Source organism: Prosopis cineraria, unplaced genomic scaffold, assembly GCF_029017545.1.
Source record: "Prosopis cineraria cultivar Desert tree isolate PC_DT_omini unplaced genomic scaffold, ASM2901754v1 PC1440, whole genome shotgun sequence".
NCBI classification, from domain to species: Eukaryota; Viridiplantae; Streptophyta; class Magnoliopsida; order Fabales; family Fabaceae; genus Prosopis; species Prosopis cineraria.
The window spans coordinates 1-16,943 of NW_026556765.1; the positions used below are offsets into that span (position 1 = coordinate 1).

Here is a 16,943-nt window from a genome sequence, read left to right on the forward strand (position 1 = left end):
CCCATGCTCTCTCAATTGAGAAATACTTACACAAATTGGCTGTACCACTTTATTTATGGTCTATTAAATTAAAATGCTCTAAATAATCTAAATAAAATCTTATGTGATATTTTTTTAAATTAATTTTATTTTATAATAGAATGCACATTTGATTTCTTACATTTTCTCCCTATACTATCACTAATATCTTAATTAATTTATATTTAATATTATTTAAATATCATATTTTTATTGCACAGATTATAAATGTTGTAATACATTCGATCTATCCAAATATTTTTCCTCTCATTAGTTATTTTCCCCACCGTGGTTTCTTCCCTTGCACAATGAAGAGAGCAACAAGAATGAGGGATCTGTGCTTGCTTCTCTCTCTCTTTCTTTCTTATTTCTCAGTTAATGAGTTCAAGGAGGCAGAGAAGTGGGGCATATATCTAATCACTGTACAATTACTAAGTGGTGTTTTTTTTTTTTTTTTTTGAGTAATACTGGAGACCTTTATTCTTTAAGAAAGTGTACGAAAGAAAAAACCAAAAAACAAAAAAACAATCGTTTTCAAAAGTTTAGTGGGGTCAAATCACAATGGAGGTCTTACCGTGCATGAAGGGCTCTGGCCGTGAAAACTCCACCAGCGAGGAATAGACAAGGCATAATCACAATGCTTCCTTAAAAAATATTAGAAAAATTTCAGTTAGCCCTCGTTTACCCCACTTAATTTTAATCAATATTTTAAAATTATAAAAATTCACTGCATGTGTAAAAACTAAAATGCAATTAAAAATTAATTCAAATGATTTTACTATCACTAATAAAATAGACAATTAATATATAGAAAATAAAAAAGTAACATATAAAAATGAATAATTAATGTAGATAGAATTTATAACTCTCATTAACAGCAAAACTATTATGAATACAAATAAGTGAAGTTAAGGACATTAATAACTTGTATAAAGAAAATAAATAATTAATGTGTAAAAAATGAATAATTGATATGAGTAAAATGAGAGCTGTAAATTCATCAAAATGTTATATTATTAATAAAAGTTATAAATTCACTTACTTTAGTTGCTAATTTTTTCATATATTAATTATTTATTTTCTCTACATAAATTATTCCTATGCCTAATTTCACCAAGATAATAAAATTATTTAAGTTATCTCTTTATTTTATTTTATTTCCTCACATTGCAATAAATTTTAAAGTTTTAGAAGGTTGGCTGAAATTAAGTTCAATCAAGAGCCGTCTAAAAGTTTTCTTAAAAAAAAAGTAATGATAATTTTTTTATAATAAATAATCTTTGTTATTGTTTGTCATAAAGTAAAAGCAATAGTAATATTGAAGTATTATTATTTAATTGGTGGCTATTATTTTTTATACATTTGTTTTAAAATTTATACTCTCTTCATTTAAAAATATAAAGCATTTTTAATTAAATCTTACCCTCAATAAAATTATTACCTACTTCCAAACTAACTATATCTTTTCATATTTATTTTATTAAATAACCTATAATAAATATAAAGTTATTATCAATATGAATATTTTTTTAAAAAAGATAATAATTATACATTGATAGAATAAAAATATATTATATTTTTAAATATTCAACTCTTCAAAAAATATCTTATATTTTTAAATAAAGAAAATAAATATTTTCGTAACTTTATGTTTTTGTAGCTTGGAGTTGACTTGTGTGTGCAATCAAAGAGCGTCGACAAAATATTTTTACCTTGCAATGGTTGTATTGAAACTGATACTTTGGATGGAAGAAGGGGAAGAGATTTATAAATCCTCTTTCACTTCTACATACCAGAACAAGTTTGTAAAATATTTTTCTTCTCATGAATTGCAAAGTATTTTTTTCACGAGTATTTTCTAACTTTTTCTATTTTCCTAAAAGCTTGGATTGCTAAATTTAATTCCATTTGCCCTTTGAAAGATTTTTTTTCTTAAAAGGAATTGCGCCATTCTTTCTTAACATACAATCTCTCTCCTTCAGATTCAAATTCCTTCCATTATTTCCAAATCTTCTTTTAAATAATATAATTTCAATATGAACATTTTTATCATGGCAAATAATATTGAAATTATTTCCAGTTGATCACAAAAATTAACAAAAATTCTGGCAAAAAAAAGTAAAATAGCATCAATAATGTGTCCCCTTGCATCACGCAGGGCATAAACTAGTTTATAAATATTGAATAATTTTAAAAGGAAATTCAAATGTCTTCCCATGTAGGCATATTGCTTTTTCAACGTTTCCCCAGCTGACTAGCAAAGAGGTTGGCCCTTATAACAAGCTAGACCATGCTTAAAAACTCCAATTTATTTCAAATCTCAGTTTTATGTCCGGAAAATATGTATATTTTTACATACCTCTCAAAAGTTTCTCTTGTGACTGTTCTTGTACACTTCCCCTATCTCTTTCTCTTTCTTATAATGTTACCATAAATTGAATCAAATCAGTCAATGATTGATTAAACTGGATGAGTTGATGTTATAATTGATTATACACAGTCACTATTCTTTTAGATATTATTACTAACTATATAGATAACTTCAATATAGTTAGATATACTATAAGTTGAATTTTTTGCTAAAGTCTTATTTAAACTAAAAGAATGAGTTATGAAATTTATTAAATAATATTTTTTAATTTGTAATATGGTATGTCAATAATAAATTAAATATGTTAACTTAATTTGTTATATGGAGTATCAATTTAGTATCAATTTAACCCTAGTTAAATCAATAAATTTTGAGCAAAGTATCCTTGTTTTTTTTTTTTTTTTTGTGGCCAGTTTGAATGATGTATCCTTGACAGACAGGTTGAGCGTCAAGTTTGATTTCAAAAAACACTTTTCAATTCTTCCGCGCTATGTGAGCGGGCTTTTACATATGCTGGCCCAATCATTGCATAAAAACTCTATAGTTTAATAAGGGCAAAAGTAACATTTCTAATTTCTTTAGAATTTAAATTCCTTTAAAAAAAAACAAAAGTTTAAAACTTTTATAATTTAATGAATTGAAAATAAGAAATAAAAAATTAGTATCTTCTCAGTCCCAAATCATTAAACAATTTGAGATAAGATTATATATAATAATAAAATGAGAAAATATAACTTTGAGTTTTTGCACTATATTCGCATTTTGCTATTAATTTTTGTACTTTTAATTTTATTATTTAAAATTCTTTCATGAATAAAGTATAGAGATCTTGAAGAGACTTAAAATAATAAAAAATAAAAGTATAAGAACCTAAAACATTAAAAAAAAAAGTTAGGGACCAATAACAAAACGAAGTAAAGTGTATAGATTTAAAGTTATATTTTTTCTAATAAAATATAATAATGACACTTTACAAACTTTTTTTTAAAAAAATAAAATTGCAAACTTTTAAAAATAACCGCACACATTTAATCATTACGCAACAATATTATTTAAGTTTTTTTCTTCCCTTAAAGGATAACAATGAAAAAGTATTATTAATAAAATCTCATTTTTTTTTAAATTATTTTATATTTTAAAATAATAAAATTCCTTTAAAGTTATCTTATAATTTAGGATGGAGAGGATATACAATACTATAGTAGTATAAATAGTTTCAATGGTTACCAAGCACCTCTTGGTTCAATGGCATCTTGCACCTCTTTAAAAGGAGGAGATTATTAGTTCTATTCTTAAGTAGTTTAGGAAAATACATTATTAGGTGTGTGTAAAGTCATCCTACACTTCCTTGAAAAAGAGAGGTTGTGAATTCTATTATCAAGTAGTGATCTAAGAAAAAAATATTACTAGGTGTACGAGTGGGGTACTGTGTATTTATGTACAGTGTAGATGTGTGTAAAGCCCTTTTTCTATGAGGAAAAGTCAGTTAGGATAGTTAAGAAAAAAAAAAAAAAGGGTTTTCAATGGCCATTTAGAGCAGGCTCAAGTGACATGAAAACCATGAACATGATGATGTGTGAACAGAAATGAAAAATTCAAACAACATTACAGTGCTGGCTGAAAAAGAAAAACAATGTTCATGATTTAAATTTTATATACTATGACGGTTATGATTGATGCTGATGATGATCATTGCGGTTGAAATATACTCCTACGTGTCAGTGCACACTCAAACTTCTTCATCCAAATCAAATATAAAATTATCTTTTTTTTTATTTCATTTCAATATAAAAAATATAACTTTATGTTTCTACTCTTTGTTTGAATTTTAATTTAAAATATTAAAAAATAAAAATATAAAGATATATAATATGAAAAAATATAAAAATTTATAATAAAATTTAAGTAAAATACAAAGACTTAAAATTATTTTTTTATTAAAAAATATAAGATATTTTTAATAAATTCTTACCTTTTAATAAAATATTTATTTTTAAATTAATCTTATTTTTTTATATTTATTTCTATTAAACATTTTATAATAAATTTAAAATTATTTATTAATAATAATTTTTTTAAAAAAATAATAATTATATTTTAAAATATTAAAATGTGTTATATTTATTAACAATTAATTCTTTAAAAAATTAAAAATGGTGGGAGTATTTTTTATTTTTTTTTTGAAAAAGAAGTTCATGCACCACAAAAATCGTCCGACAATAATAATTTAAACTTTAAAGCTGGAATTAACAATGGGTGTGATGATTGAATTCACCAGAGGCCAGGCCCTGCCACCAAAAAAGAAGCTTCACCTTTCCATTCAAATTAATAAATAAAGAAGCTTCACCTTTGGCCTATACGAACCCACCACGTGTCTTATGGGCTCCACATCAACGTGCCGGCAACGTATTACAAGTTTACAACCAAGGGTCCATCCCTCATAGGTCCTTCCCCGAAGAAACTCCCTCACCGAATGGTACATTAGAGACATTCCACACTTTCTAGTTTCTACCCTTCAATCTCTCTCTAAACCATCATCACCACCATCATCAGCATCGGCGTCAGTTTTCTCTCTCCTCAATCCGCGCCGAGTTGATAGCATCTGTTAACCCTAATTCACCGAAATTCGATTGTGGTTCGCAGATCGCTATAATCAAAACACCGCGTTCTCTTGCTTTCTCAAGGATTTCTGTTTGATTTTCTCGGGAAAGTTAGGGTTATTGTCGGGAGCGATAATAGCAGTATGAGCTTTCAGGATATCGAAGCCGGCCGGCCTTTCGCTCCGAGGCGAGACCTAATCAATGGCAAGCAAGACCCTACACAGGCCGTGGCGTCCGGTGTATTTCAGATCAACACAGCCGTGTCAACGTTTCAGAGGCTCGTCAACACCCTTGGAACCCCGAAAGACACGCCCGAGCTTCGCGAGAAGCTGTAAGTGCGTCCGTTTGTGTAATTCGATTATTTTCATGATTCTGGAATATTATGATTTGCTTGTTTATGTTGAAACGATGGGCTATTGTTGTTTACGTTGATTAAATGGTCTGTTGCTTCTTTCTTACCAGTACAATGGATTGAGTTTTGTTGCTAATTTTAAACTACGCCGTAGAATGTTTATATATACTGCTAGTATAATTTGAATGATGAATTTATTAGGATGTTCTTGATAGCTCTACTCTGGTTAGGTGCCCTCTTGGATTTTGTCGAAAATCAGGAATTATTGAAATTTCAGGTTTCATGTCTCCCTGTTACTGCTTTAAGGATGTCAGATCCTCTAGCTACTGAATGATTAGAAGTACAACTCTATACTGTAGTATGTCAATCTCGTTGTTTATCATCTCACAATGAATAACATTCTGCCTCCACTTCTCATGGATACTCCTATTTTGGCCACAGTCCTATTGCTATCTTCCCTCGCTGTTCTTTATTTGAGATTAAGCTACAGTGTGTTATATATTTATGACAACACTTTTATCAAGACACATTATGCAATTGAACTAATCATATTTTCCTTTCTATTTATGGTTAGATTTATGAGTTGAGAGTAGTCGAGGTGATAGACAATGTCAAGGTTGTTGGTAAATTGGACATTAATAAATTCTAGTCAAGTTGTTGTCTTCTTTTTGATGAAGTTGATGCCTAGTGATATATTCTAGTCAAGTTGATGTCTTCTGATCATTATCTGTAACAGCAATCTTGGGCGATCTTTTTCTTTCACTGTTTTTCTGACTGCTCTCAACTTTCAGGCACAAAACAAGACTACATATTGGGCAATTGGTGAAGGACACATCAGCTAAACTTAAGCAAGCTAGTGAAATAGATCACCATGGTGAAGTTAATGTAAGTTTAAACCTTTTTCGTATATTGGCTTCTTATTCATATCTAAAAGCACATTTTGATGGCGTGTAACAAGTTAGTATGAGGACTAAGGAGCATACACATGCTAGTCATATTCTAAAATGTGTGAATATATGAAAAGAAAGCTATGCTGTTCTTATTAAGATTCTTCCTGAAACTTTTACATTAAGTGATCTAAGTTCAACAATAGAGTTCATCTTATCTTTTTAACCAACATTATAAATGTTTTCTGTATTTCATTTTTAGGGTGACACAAACTTCAATTCCTTTGTCATGATTGCAGGCAAGCAAGAAGATAGCGGATGCCAAACTTGCAAAAGACTTTCAGGCAGTATTGAAAGAGTTTCAGAAGGCCCAACGGCTTGCAGCTGAGAGGGAAACAGCTTACACTCCTTTCGTTCCACAAGCAGTTCTTCCCTCAAGGTGACTTATTTCGATGCAACTTTATTGAGTTAATTGATTTGAGGAAGAGAAGAACAGACTACCTTGAGAAAATTACAGCTTTAGTCTGTACTTCCCTTTTTCTGAGCTTTTCTGTTGACAGTCAATTTTCTGTCATTATTCATTAGTACTTATTGCCTCTGCATGTATTGCTTATGAAGTTTTGTATTGCAGCTATACAGCTAGTGAGATAGATGTCTCCAGTAAGAGCCAAGAACAGCGGGCTCTTCTTGTTGAATCCAGAAGGTGACTTTTCATGTTTTAATGATAGTAACTTAAGAGATCTGCTAGCAACTTAATGATAATGATCGCTACCTGATTTACTGATTTATTTTCATGAAACTATGGTGCCTTTTCTTCTTTTCAAGTAAGAACCAATGAAGTTTTCAACGATTTATTTAGCAATATAGTTTATGTGACAAACAGTTCTGAAATATAGATGAAATATTACTCATCATTGTTCAAGCTTTAAAAGGCTGAAGAAGAAATAATACCAAGATCTGGTAGGTAATGGCTGAATCCTTTCGTGGATCTTTTTCATTCTGATAGAAATTTAAGTATTTAACTCAGATTTATATTGTCAAAAGGCCATTTCCAATTTCATCCTCTCGCATATTTTACTTTAATGGCACCTTAACTCTTGCATATTTCATGCTGCAGGCAGGAGGTCTTGATGTTGGATAATGAGATTGTATTTAATGAGGCTATCATTGAGGAAAGGGAGCAAGGCATTCAAGAAATCCAGCAGCAAATTGGCGAAGTAAATGAGATCTTCAAAGATCTTGCTGTGCTTGTTCATGAGCAAGGAACCATGATTGGTAACTCCGATTATTCTCAATATTATTGGCTGACTTACATGCATTATTCATTCTTTTTCTTTTTGGGGTGTGATACACCCATTCTTCTATACGAAACAATGTGTTTGGAATGGTTCATGTTATATGATGCTAATTTCTGTCTTGTAGATGATATTGGCTCCAACATTGAGAACTCACATGCAGCAACTGCGCAAGCAAAATCTCATCTGGTGAAAGCTGCAAAGACCCAAAGATCGAATTCATCTCTGGTAATTTATTTGTTTTCTTAATTTGTTTAGGCTGTTATTAATTAATCTCTTTCCCTGCTCCTCAATTAATTCTCTATTGTCCCATAACGTCTTGTCTTATGCAAAGTTGAACCAACATAAGCAACCTTAGTAGCATCTGCTATTTTTGTCTCGTTGCATGATTCACAGCCATTGCCTTTTGCTTTTGGGGGTTGAGAGGTGATGGGTTGGTTTGCATGGCAGTTACTTACAGTCCACTTATGTTTACCGGAGAAATTGTAGATTATCTACCAGTTTGATCTTTCACTGCTCTTTTTCATCGTTATGTTCAGCTTTAAGTATTTTTCTTCTTTAGGCTCACTTCCTTTTGTTTTTCCTAGACTTGCTTACTCTTGGTGATCTTTGGAATTGTGCTTCTCATCGTGATCATTGTCCTTGCGGCTTAGTCAAAGGTTGTCTATATAATGGATCAAACTCAACATTTAAGGGGCGGCAGATGACCTCTCGCTCGCTGATTTCACTGAGTAATGTTTCATCAGATCTCACGGTTAGCTGGAGCTTGTGGCATGTGTTGTCAGTACATGATGTGGGATTCACACGAGTGAAAAATGATTTTGTGTGTGGGGTGCTTGCTCTCTTCTCTAAGTTGGTGTTTGGGTTTTAAGGATGTGTCACAACTTGATTGTTGTCTAACGATTCACTTATATATTTTAATAAAAGAAATTGCATTCTTTAGATGTGCTTACGCCATTAATGCACCAGGAACATTGGCCATGCTGACTCTTTACCTAAAAACCTTTTCTTGGTGGTTCTTGATTGGGCCTACGGTTGTGCACCGAAGAATGAATGTATTCAATGAGCTCAGTTGGTAATTGACGTTTATCCCCTGATTGGTTGGATTGGAGGGGAGGGGAGATTTTAATGAGTTAGATTTGAAAGAAATTGATAAATGTGGCTATAAAATTTTAACAAAAAGATGTTAGATAAAAGAGCAAGAAAAATTACTTGGAAGCTTTTAACTCCACTTATCCAATTTTTGTAAGTTGAATTCTTTATAATATCTCCTCCCTCCCTCCAACTAAACACTATTAGTGATTGCTTCTTTGCCGTAGGATCTCGTTGTTCTATTTCATTTAAAATTTCCGATGGGTGCTTCAAAAATTTTCATTTTTGTAGCAAATCCGAAAGAGAGATTTAAACAGATGATGCCCATTCTTGGTGGGGGGGTCAATCATATAGCCTAAACAAAATAATGAATATGGCTTTGGTCTTGGAGACCCGCCGAGTGCAATGTATGTGGCAAATTTACATACTTCTTAATGTACTTGCTTTGAGGAAATTCAAAAATTGGCACCATTTTCGAATATTTGCCCTCACCGCCGCTGTAATTTTGAACTTCATTAGCTTTTTTTTTTTTTCCTAAAAAAATTTCTTTCACAATTTTTGCACTCATAGTTTATGCCCTCACTCGCCCAATCAACTAACAAATAAAGCAGGAGCGCAGGTGATCAGAAAACAGGTTAGGACGGAAGAAATGACTGACTGTTTTGAGAGCCATGAGACGATGAGAGCACTAATAACTGTTTGTGATGACACAGATAGGGGTGGGCAGGGGATGCTTAGAGTTTATCACCAATTGTAGCTAGTTATGAAGAGGAAGTCAAAGTGTTCCTTTGTAGCCGCTTCTTGTTATTTGATTTCTGTAACACAGCTCGCCATCACGAGTAATTTATACTAATGTAACTCCACCAAATATATTTACATGTATCATTCGATCCATCCACTCTCTTTTTTTGAAGATAAAATATTAAACTGAAGATAAAACCAATGCCGGGGAAAAGCTTCGATGGTAATAAGAAACAAAGATATGCCCTAATAATGACATCTTGAGACCACCGTGATTCCACTGCTAATCCAACACAAAGTCTAAGGAAAAATAAATAACCAGAATTTGATTAGATTAGGGCCTCATATACAAACTAGATACAGGATTTGCAAAGGAAAAGCATCAGCTTTCAAGGTGGGCAAGTGGAGATGGAATTATGTCATACACATGACTGATGTATTGTTTGGAAGAGGATTTACTATAGTCGACATGAAAGATTAATCTACAATCTACATTCCTAATAAAGACAATCAACCTGCTCTTGGATCAGAAGAAAGAAGACCCATCTGCTCTGTAAGTTGGCTCATGTGTTCAGCTTTGTCCCAACCGTCTTCCATTGGCTGCACCTCATTGGACACTGCTTCAGCAGCAATGATCTCAATATCCTCAGGTAATGGACTTTGCAAAAGAAAATCATCCCAAAAGGAAGGATTGCGTAACAAATCATCAATGTCTGCATCAGGAGAAATGCTACCAACATCAGGGGTCAATGACTCATTCAGTCCCAATGAAGTAGGATCTGAATTGTCCATCGCAGATCTGACATAATTTTCTTCAAGAACATTTTCTGTCACCATCTCTGGTATGGGCGAAAGCTCAGGTATTATGACGCCTACCTGAGAAGCAGAGACAGCAGGTGCAGTTTTTGTAGATGGGATTTCAGATTTGTCAGCTAAGGGCCCTGAAGCTCCTGATGCAGCTGGAATGTGAGAAGACTGCACTGAAGTTGGTTGGACCTCTTGGAGTGTAACTCCAGAAGTCCAGCTTGAAGAGCTACTGCTGTCCATTGCACTGGATGATGATGATCCATCCCCAATCAAGTAGTTATCAAGGTTGTTATTAAAAGATTCCAGCTGTGAACTATCCAATTTCATTATCTTCGTTAGCATTGCTTTTGCCGCTTCATTCATAAGAGGTTGATACTTAACAATTTGTCCATCAGGAGAAGGAGTACACTCTGTTTCAGCAATACCTTCCTGCTTAAGCCGCCGTTTTTTGTTGGCTTCAGTTATGCGTCTATTGCTCTCGTTTTGCTGTTGCACAAACTGAGCAAAAAAGCCAGGGCTCTGTACAGCCTTGGCAAGGAATGACATCATTTGCTGTTGTCGTTGTTCCATTCCTTGAAGGCGCTGAACCATTGTCTGCAGCCGGTTATCAGTGGTCTGTTGCTGCTGCCTCAACCTCACAAGCTCCTGCATGAGCACATTCTTATCTCTTTTAAGCCTCTCAACCTCTTCTTCAAGTCCAAACTTCCCCACTTCTACACATGCCCCTACTGAAGAACTATGTCCTTGTGACTGCTGTACTTGTTGATTATTATGGCCATGGGCAGGTTTTCGTCGAGTAATACTCTTAAGCAAGTGCTTCTGACCCCTTAAAAAGCCCTCATTTGCAAATTCCCATCGATCTGGATCCACCTTTCGAAAACCCTATTTAAGATCATGAGGTTTAATACATCAAATTGTACCAACAATATAATAGGCATGCGTGGCAAATACAATCACTTGCAATGCAAATATTCAAATCGCACAAATGCTATAGTAGGCATCCTTGGCCAAACTTAAACTTGAAATGTAGAACAAAAGATTAACACAAATGGGTCTGGCAAAACAATAAAATAACTCGGGAAGATCTAAAATCTATTCATTTCATGGGCCTATGGACCAGCTTCAAAAGAGAGACTCTCCAATCAATTATAAAATGCTACTTCTGATATTAGTCGAGCTGAAAATATCAATAATGAAACACAAATGTTAATATATCAGATATTTTCAATCATTCTGCAAGAAGTTAAATCTACATGGGACCATTTCCATGCAGAAAATTACCTATCTTAGTTTCTATAGTAAGAATGTCTACATTAAGTGGATGCTGCAAAATCAGGAATTATCTTCCGAAAAAAAAAGGCAATTGAACTAATAAATAAAATTGGGTTTCTATTCAAAAGAGAATTCACCAAATATGCAGTAGAAAGAGCACCATATAGATGTTCGAGTACTAAAATAACAAAACCGCTTGCAACAACCTCGTATTGATTCACAGAAAAGACACGACTCAATGCAACCTGAGATACCAGGATTCAGTACTTGCTTATGCCAAATTCACTATGAGAGGCTCCAAAACAAAAGCAAAATGCTATTAATTATCCCAATTGCAAGGAAAAAATTCAGGTGACATTAACATCAGAAAGCATAACAGCTGCATGAAAGGCAGCTCTGTTGCCTTTAGGCAGTTATTCTATTCACCAAAATGAGTATCCTTGGGTAGTAAAGTAAATTATTATCCATTTCACAACATGGATAGCAAATTGGATCACCCTCTTCTATGGAATCAATGATCACTAAAGTCCCATATTATATCTAGCAAAGCCCAAGCCTTGTGTGCTCACTACCCAAAAATAGAACAACTAAATAATATTATTCTTGCAATAAAAAATTGTGAAACTTACATAATACTCATCCTGGGGAGAGCAAAACTACAATAATTCACAAGGAGAATAATTAACTAAAACTTTTCAATTCTTCCTGTCACTGGGACATTCTCCTCAATAGGCGATTTAATAAAGAGCCAACGCCAGGTTAAAAAGCATATCAACAAACTCACCATGTAAGGTAATTTCATTATATTCCCAGCGATCCCAAATTTTCTAACTTCATTTGGGCTCTTATGGCAGCTTTAATAGCCCTTTATCATATAATACACGAATAAAATAGAAACCAAGTGACTGATAAACCTGAGAATTGATTTCTTTTTCAATTTCCCCCCTTTCTACTCCATTTATTTGCTGACTAAATGCTGGAGGAATAGATATCAAACTTAGATTTTTTTATAGGCCAACTATTCTTCTGATACATAGAAGCAAAATTACGCATCTTGGTCCAGCTTTTGGCTCAGTTGAAAAGCTGAAGAGATGCCAAAGTCATATCGACATCTATGTCCCTTATTTGAAAAGGAACCAGGATGGTAGATTGCGGCCAAAGAAACAAGGCAGAAAGAAAAGATCGCCCTTTCTCCTCAGTATTATAGCACACAGACTGCTACTTAGAATCTTATTTTGTTGCCACAGGTGGGCCCAAACAATTTTAGACTGCAATTCAAATTCACTGCCAAACTGATTTAAGGATAATTTTTAACCAAATCAACTCTAAAGCATTCAAACCAAAATACTGTACCCTGATAAAGTACAGTCTATTCTCATGAAAACACTAACAACAATTTAACTCAACATAAAAATAATGGTGCAAGGAATCTTAAAATGGTGCAAGAGAAAGAAGACATACATAAGTGTTCAGCTGCCTCACAAAGCTGGAGAAATTATTGTGCTTGAAGTACTTAGGCAAGAGATCTCTGGCAAACTCTGGAGGGTTCCAAACCACAAAGCTATTGTTGGTTGGGCTCCAAGACACGATCGCATCAGAGGCCGGGTCATCCACCATGTCATACGTCTTACTAAGGAACGGTGGTGGAGCGTTCACAGTAGAAATGGGCGCCGGCGCCGGAGCCGCCATCGGGGCATCTCCGCCGTCTCCACCGCTCTTATTCTCTCCATCCATATCAGAAATTCGACTATAGAAGATATATCTATATTAGCAGACAAGACAATATGATTCTAAAGGGATTCAACACAAGCCATTGGTGCGAAACTTAAACCCTAGTTGGAAGGATAGATATGGAGTGCAGAAAAAAGTGAAAGAGTTTTCAGATTTAGAGAGAGAAAGAGTGAGCGTATGAATTCAGAGAGAGGAGGGAGATTTTGCACGGTCCGGAGAAGGAAGACAACCACCTTTATATCGCCGACGCGGCGGTAGTAATTCTGCCCGAGAGATGGCATCGTTTTTATCCGACAAATAAATAAAAAATAAAAAGAGTAAGTTTTGCCGAAACGACAATTTCTTGATTTATTATTATTATTATTTTTTAACATGAGGTATATTATTAAAAAAAAAATAATTTTTTTAAAACATGTAAATGATAATTTAATTCTTTAAAATGTAAAATTTTTAAAATTTTTTATCATTAATAAATTTATATAAATTATTATATTATTTTTATTAAAAATAAATAATTCGTAACATTTCTTCTTATATTAACAATAATGTAATAGAAAATAAAAAATTTAACATATAAAATTATGATTTGTTATTGCATTATTGTGAATTTAAAAGATAAAATTATAAATATAAAAAAAATTGTGAATAAAAAAAATTGTGAATTATTTATTTTCAACAAGGATCATTTAATAATTTATATAAATTTATTAATAATAAAAATTTTTTAAAAATTTCATGAGAATTTTGACACTTTAAATGATTAAATTGTCATTTATATATTTTAAAAAAATTTTATTATATTTTTTTATTATTATTATTTGGTAAATAAGGTTATTTGGGGAATGTTAAGGGAGGCCTGTTGGCTAAGACAAAGTATTGATTAAAAAAAATGTATTGGTCCAATTAGCGCCCCATTCCAACCCATTTCTTTTTTATTCAATTAACTAGACCCACAAAAAAAAAAAAAAACAAAGAACAAGAGGAATACGCTACATGTGTTGCATAAAAATTATAAAAATCAAGGGGGGAAAAACTAAAATGAGACCAAGTCCTCTTTTTGTCACACACAATTTGAGTTTTGCTGCCAAAGGATATAGAAATTTTTAAACATAACGAAAATTATAATGTTAAAAATACAGTATTTGCCAAAAAAAAAAAAAACGAAAACGATTTGCCCCACAGCAAATGGAATTAGCATGTATTCAAGCCCTGATATGATTCATTCTTTTAATCTTGAAATAAAAAATAAATAATTTTAATTTTTAATATTGAATTTATTAATGAACTATATTTTTATAAATATTTTGAGTTGTTTTTAATAGGGCTTGTGTAACTTCCCAAATTTTTACAGCTAAAATTTAAGTAATGTTAAGATATTTATTGAGTAATTTAAGGTTTAGAGCAACTTCTATATGTTTGAGCTGTAGAGGCATACAGGATTATGATTTAATGAAATAGAATATGAAATTAGAAAAAAAAATAGATTATGATAATTTGATTCTAATTATATTTTTAAAACATTTAAGTATTAGTCTATGAAGAAATTCAAAATTTAGGGTAGCAAGTATCAATATTAATTTGAATTTAATAGAATTATTTTATGGTAATTAAAATTTATCATCTAATTATTTGACTAAAAATAACTTTACTTGTAAGAGGTTATATATTTTAAATAGAGATTAAATAAAAATATGTAAATTATGTCTCCTTAAAAAATAGTATTCTAATTATATAAATATTAAATAAATTTTTTGAACGAAATATAACAGAGTTTAATTTTTCAAGATGTTAAGAAAGTTTTAAAATAAAAAATATAATTTAAAAAAACACATACATATATATATATAAATTAATTTTTAAAAGTTGTTATTTAAAAGAATATAAAAAGAATAAAAAAGAGGATTAATATAATTTGGATCCTAAACTATATGTTCAAGGTAACTTGAATTTTAAACTTTTATAATGTACATGAATCCCAAATAATTAAAGTTAGCATAATTTTACTTTTATCATTAAATTAAACTGAATGTCTGTTATTTTTCAAAAGGGGGAGTCAATATGCAATTTTCATTAAATTTCATTCCTTTTCTTTTACCTTAATAGTATATTAGACTCCATTTTTTTAAAAGGATCTTTGCTTTAATTTAACAGTGGAGATAAAATTGTATCAATTTTAATTATTTAAAATTTAAAATGTATATTATAAAAATTTAAAATTTAAATTTTTATTTAACTTATAATTCAAAATCCAAATAAAAAGGCAGGTCATGTGGGCGCTGCCTACTTTGTTTTTCTTTTCAATCAAATATATATTACCCACACCCGACCAGCCACAAAAACCTGTCCTTCCACCTGCGCGCGCGATGCGAGACCGTGAGCGAGTTAACAGGGCAAGAGGACATTGGAGATAGTCATAGGGTCGAAAATAAAGGCATTTTGGTCAAGCTTAAAGGTTTTATTTAAATAAAAATTTAAATTTTAAAAATTATTTTTTTTTAAGTAACAGGATTTGAGGATCTAACTTTAATAAGTTTAGTAAAAAAGAGCTCGGACCCGGACAACACTTCAAGCCTTATTATATTATTATTAATCTTTTTTTTGTAGAATATACGTTTGAAGCTAAAAAGGACCTACTCGTCTGAAACCCTGATCCTACACGCGTTACATTATTATTAATTTTAATTAATTTTAAAATTAATTTAATATAATTTATTAAATATCAATGTACAATATAAAATTTCTGATATATTTTATTTTTCTATAATTATTATGTTTGTGTATTTATAAAAAAATGAACTATTTTTAATCAAAATTTAAATTTTCTTACTAAACTTCTAAACATGTGTTGTTTAATTTCTAAAAGATTATGACGATTTTAATTATTTTAATTTTAAAATATTTTAATTAATTTAGAGTGCTTATTTTTATTTTAATTTTTTAAATTTTATTAGAACAGGATTTACAGGCCTAACCTTGAGCTCTTTAAATAAAGGCTAAGCCTCAAAAAGGGATAAAAAATAAAAAATCAAGCTTAAAGGTTGAGCCCACCCATTTTTCAGCTCTAAATAGCCAGTGTCTAGAAGTGAAAGATTTGAAAGTGAGGCATCACAATAGAATACTCTAAAGTCATTTTAAACATTCTACTATCATATAAGTTTTCTAAATATTTTTTTTTACTTATTTTCTTCTTTTAGTTTCTAATCTCTTGATGAGGAAAAATTTAGGACTTGATAAACTTCAAATGTTTGGATGATTTTATTAACTATTTAGATTGTCATGGAGTTAAGGATTTAGGAATTGAAGTTTGTATGATTTAGATTTATTGAAACAATTGATTTGATGGGTTAAAGTAAGGTGTTAATTGAGGAAATGATTAATTATGAATGTAGTGGTTTATTTCGAATTTAATGAATTGATTATGTTTATTGGAGGTTATATTGAGAATTAATTAATTTAATTTATTAGTTGAGGTAAGGATTCACAAAATAAATATTTTGGATAGAGTACTAAATGTAGAATATTTAAAATTTGAGACTTATGAGATTAATCCTGAATTTATGTGAGTAAAATTTTTTAAGATTCAAATTTTTAAGGTGATTTTGTAATGAGTTGAGGTTTATTTAAGAAACACTGAAGGTTAAAACTTAATGTATGAGATACCTGTTTATTTTAGTTATGCCTCATTTTTGTTAATTAATGTATATTTGCTAACTTAGGGCTCATTTTGTTTAATTAGAACATATTGACACTTGATTTTTATTATGCTTATTAAAACTA

General features: G+C 31.1%; 2 protein-coding genes across 2 annotated transcripts; one reads left to right on the forward strand and one right to left on the reverse strand.

Annotated features, from left to right (window-relative positions):
- The first annotated feature begins 4,848 nt into the window (after positions 1-4,848).
- LOC129300126 (syntaxin-22-like) lies at positions 4,849-8,467 on the forward strand. The gene is made up of 7 exons (XM_054938655.1): positions 4,849-5,320; positions 6,133-6,226; positions 6,528-6,667; positions 6,860-6,931; positions 7,346-7,503; positions 7,651-7,751; positions 8,111-8,467. The coding sequence occupies exons 1-7, from the start codon at positions 5,133-5,135 to the stop codon at positions 8,174-8,176; spliced, it is 819 nt and encodes a 272-aa protein (XP_054794630.1). The 5' UTR covers positions 4,849-5,132; the 3' UTR covers positions 8,177-8,467.
- A 1,190-nt stretch (positions 8,468-9,657) lies between these two features.
- Positions 9,658-13,461, reverse strand: LOC129300125 (heat shock factor protein HSF8-like). Its single transcript, XM_054938654.1, has 3 exons — positions 13,400-13,461; positions 12,897-13,182; positions 9,658-11,045 (listed from the first exon to the last, which is right to left on the reverse strand). Exons 2-3 carry the CDS (start codon positions 13,167-13,169, stop codon positions 9,867-9,869), a joined length of 1,452 nt encoding a protein of 483 aa, XP_054794629.1. The 5' UTR covers positions 13,170-13,182; positions 13,400-13,461; the 3' UTR covers positions 9,658-9,866.
- Positions 13,462-16,943: the final 3,482 nt, after the last annotated feature.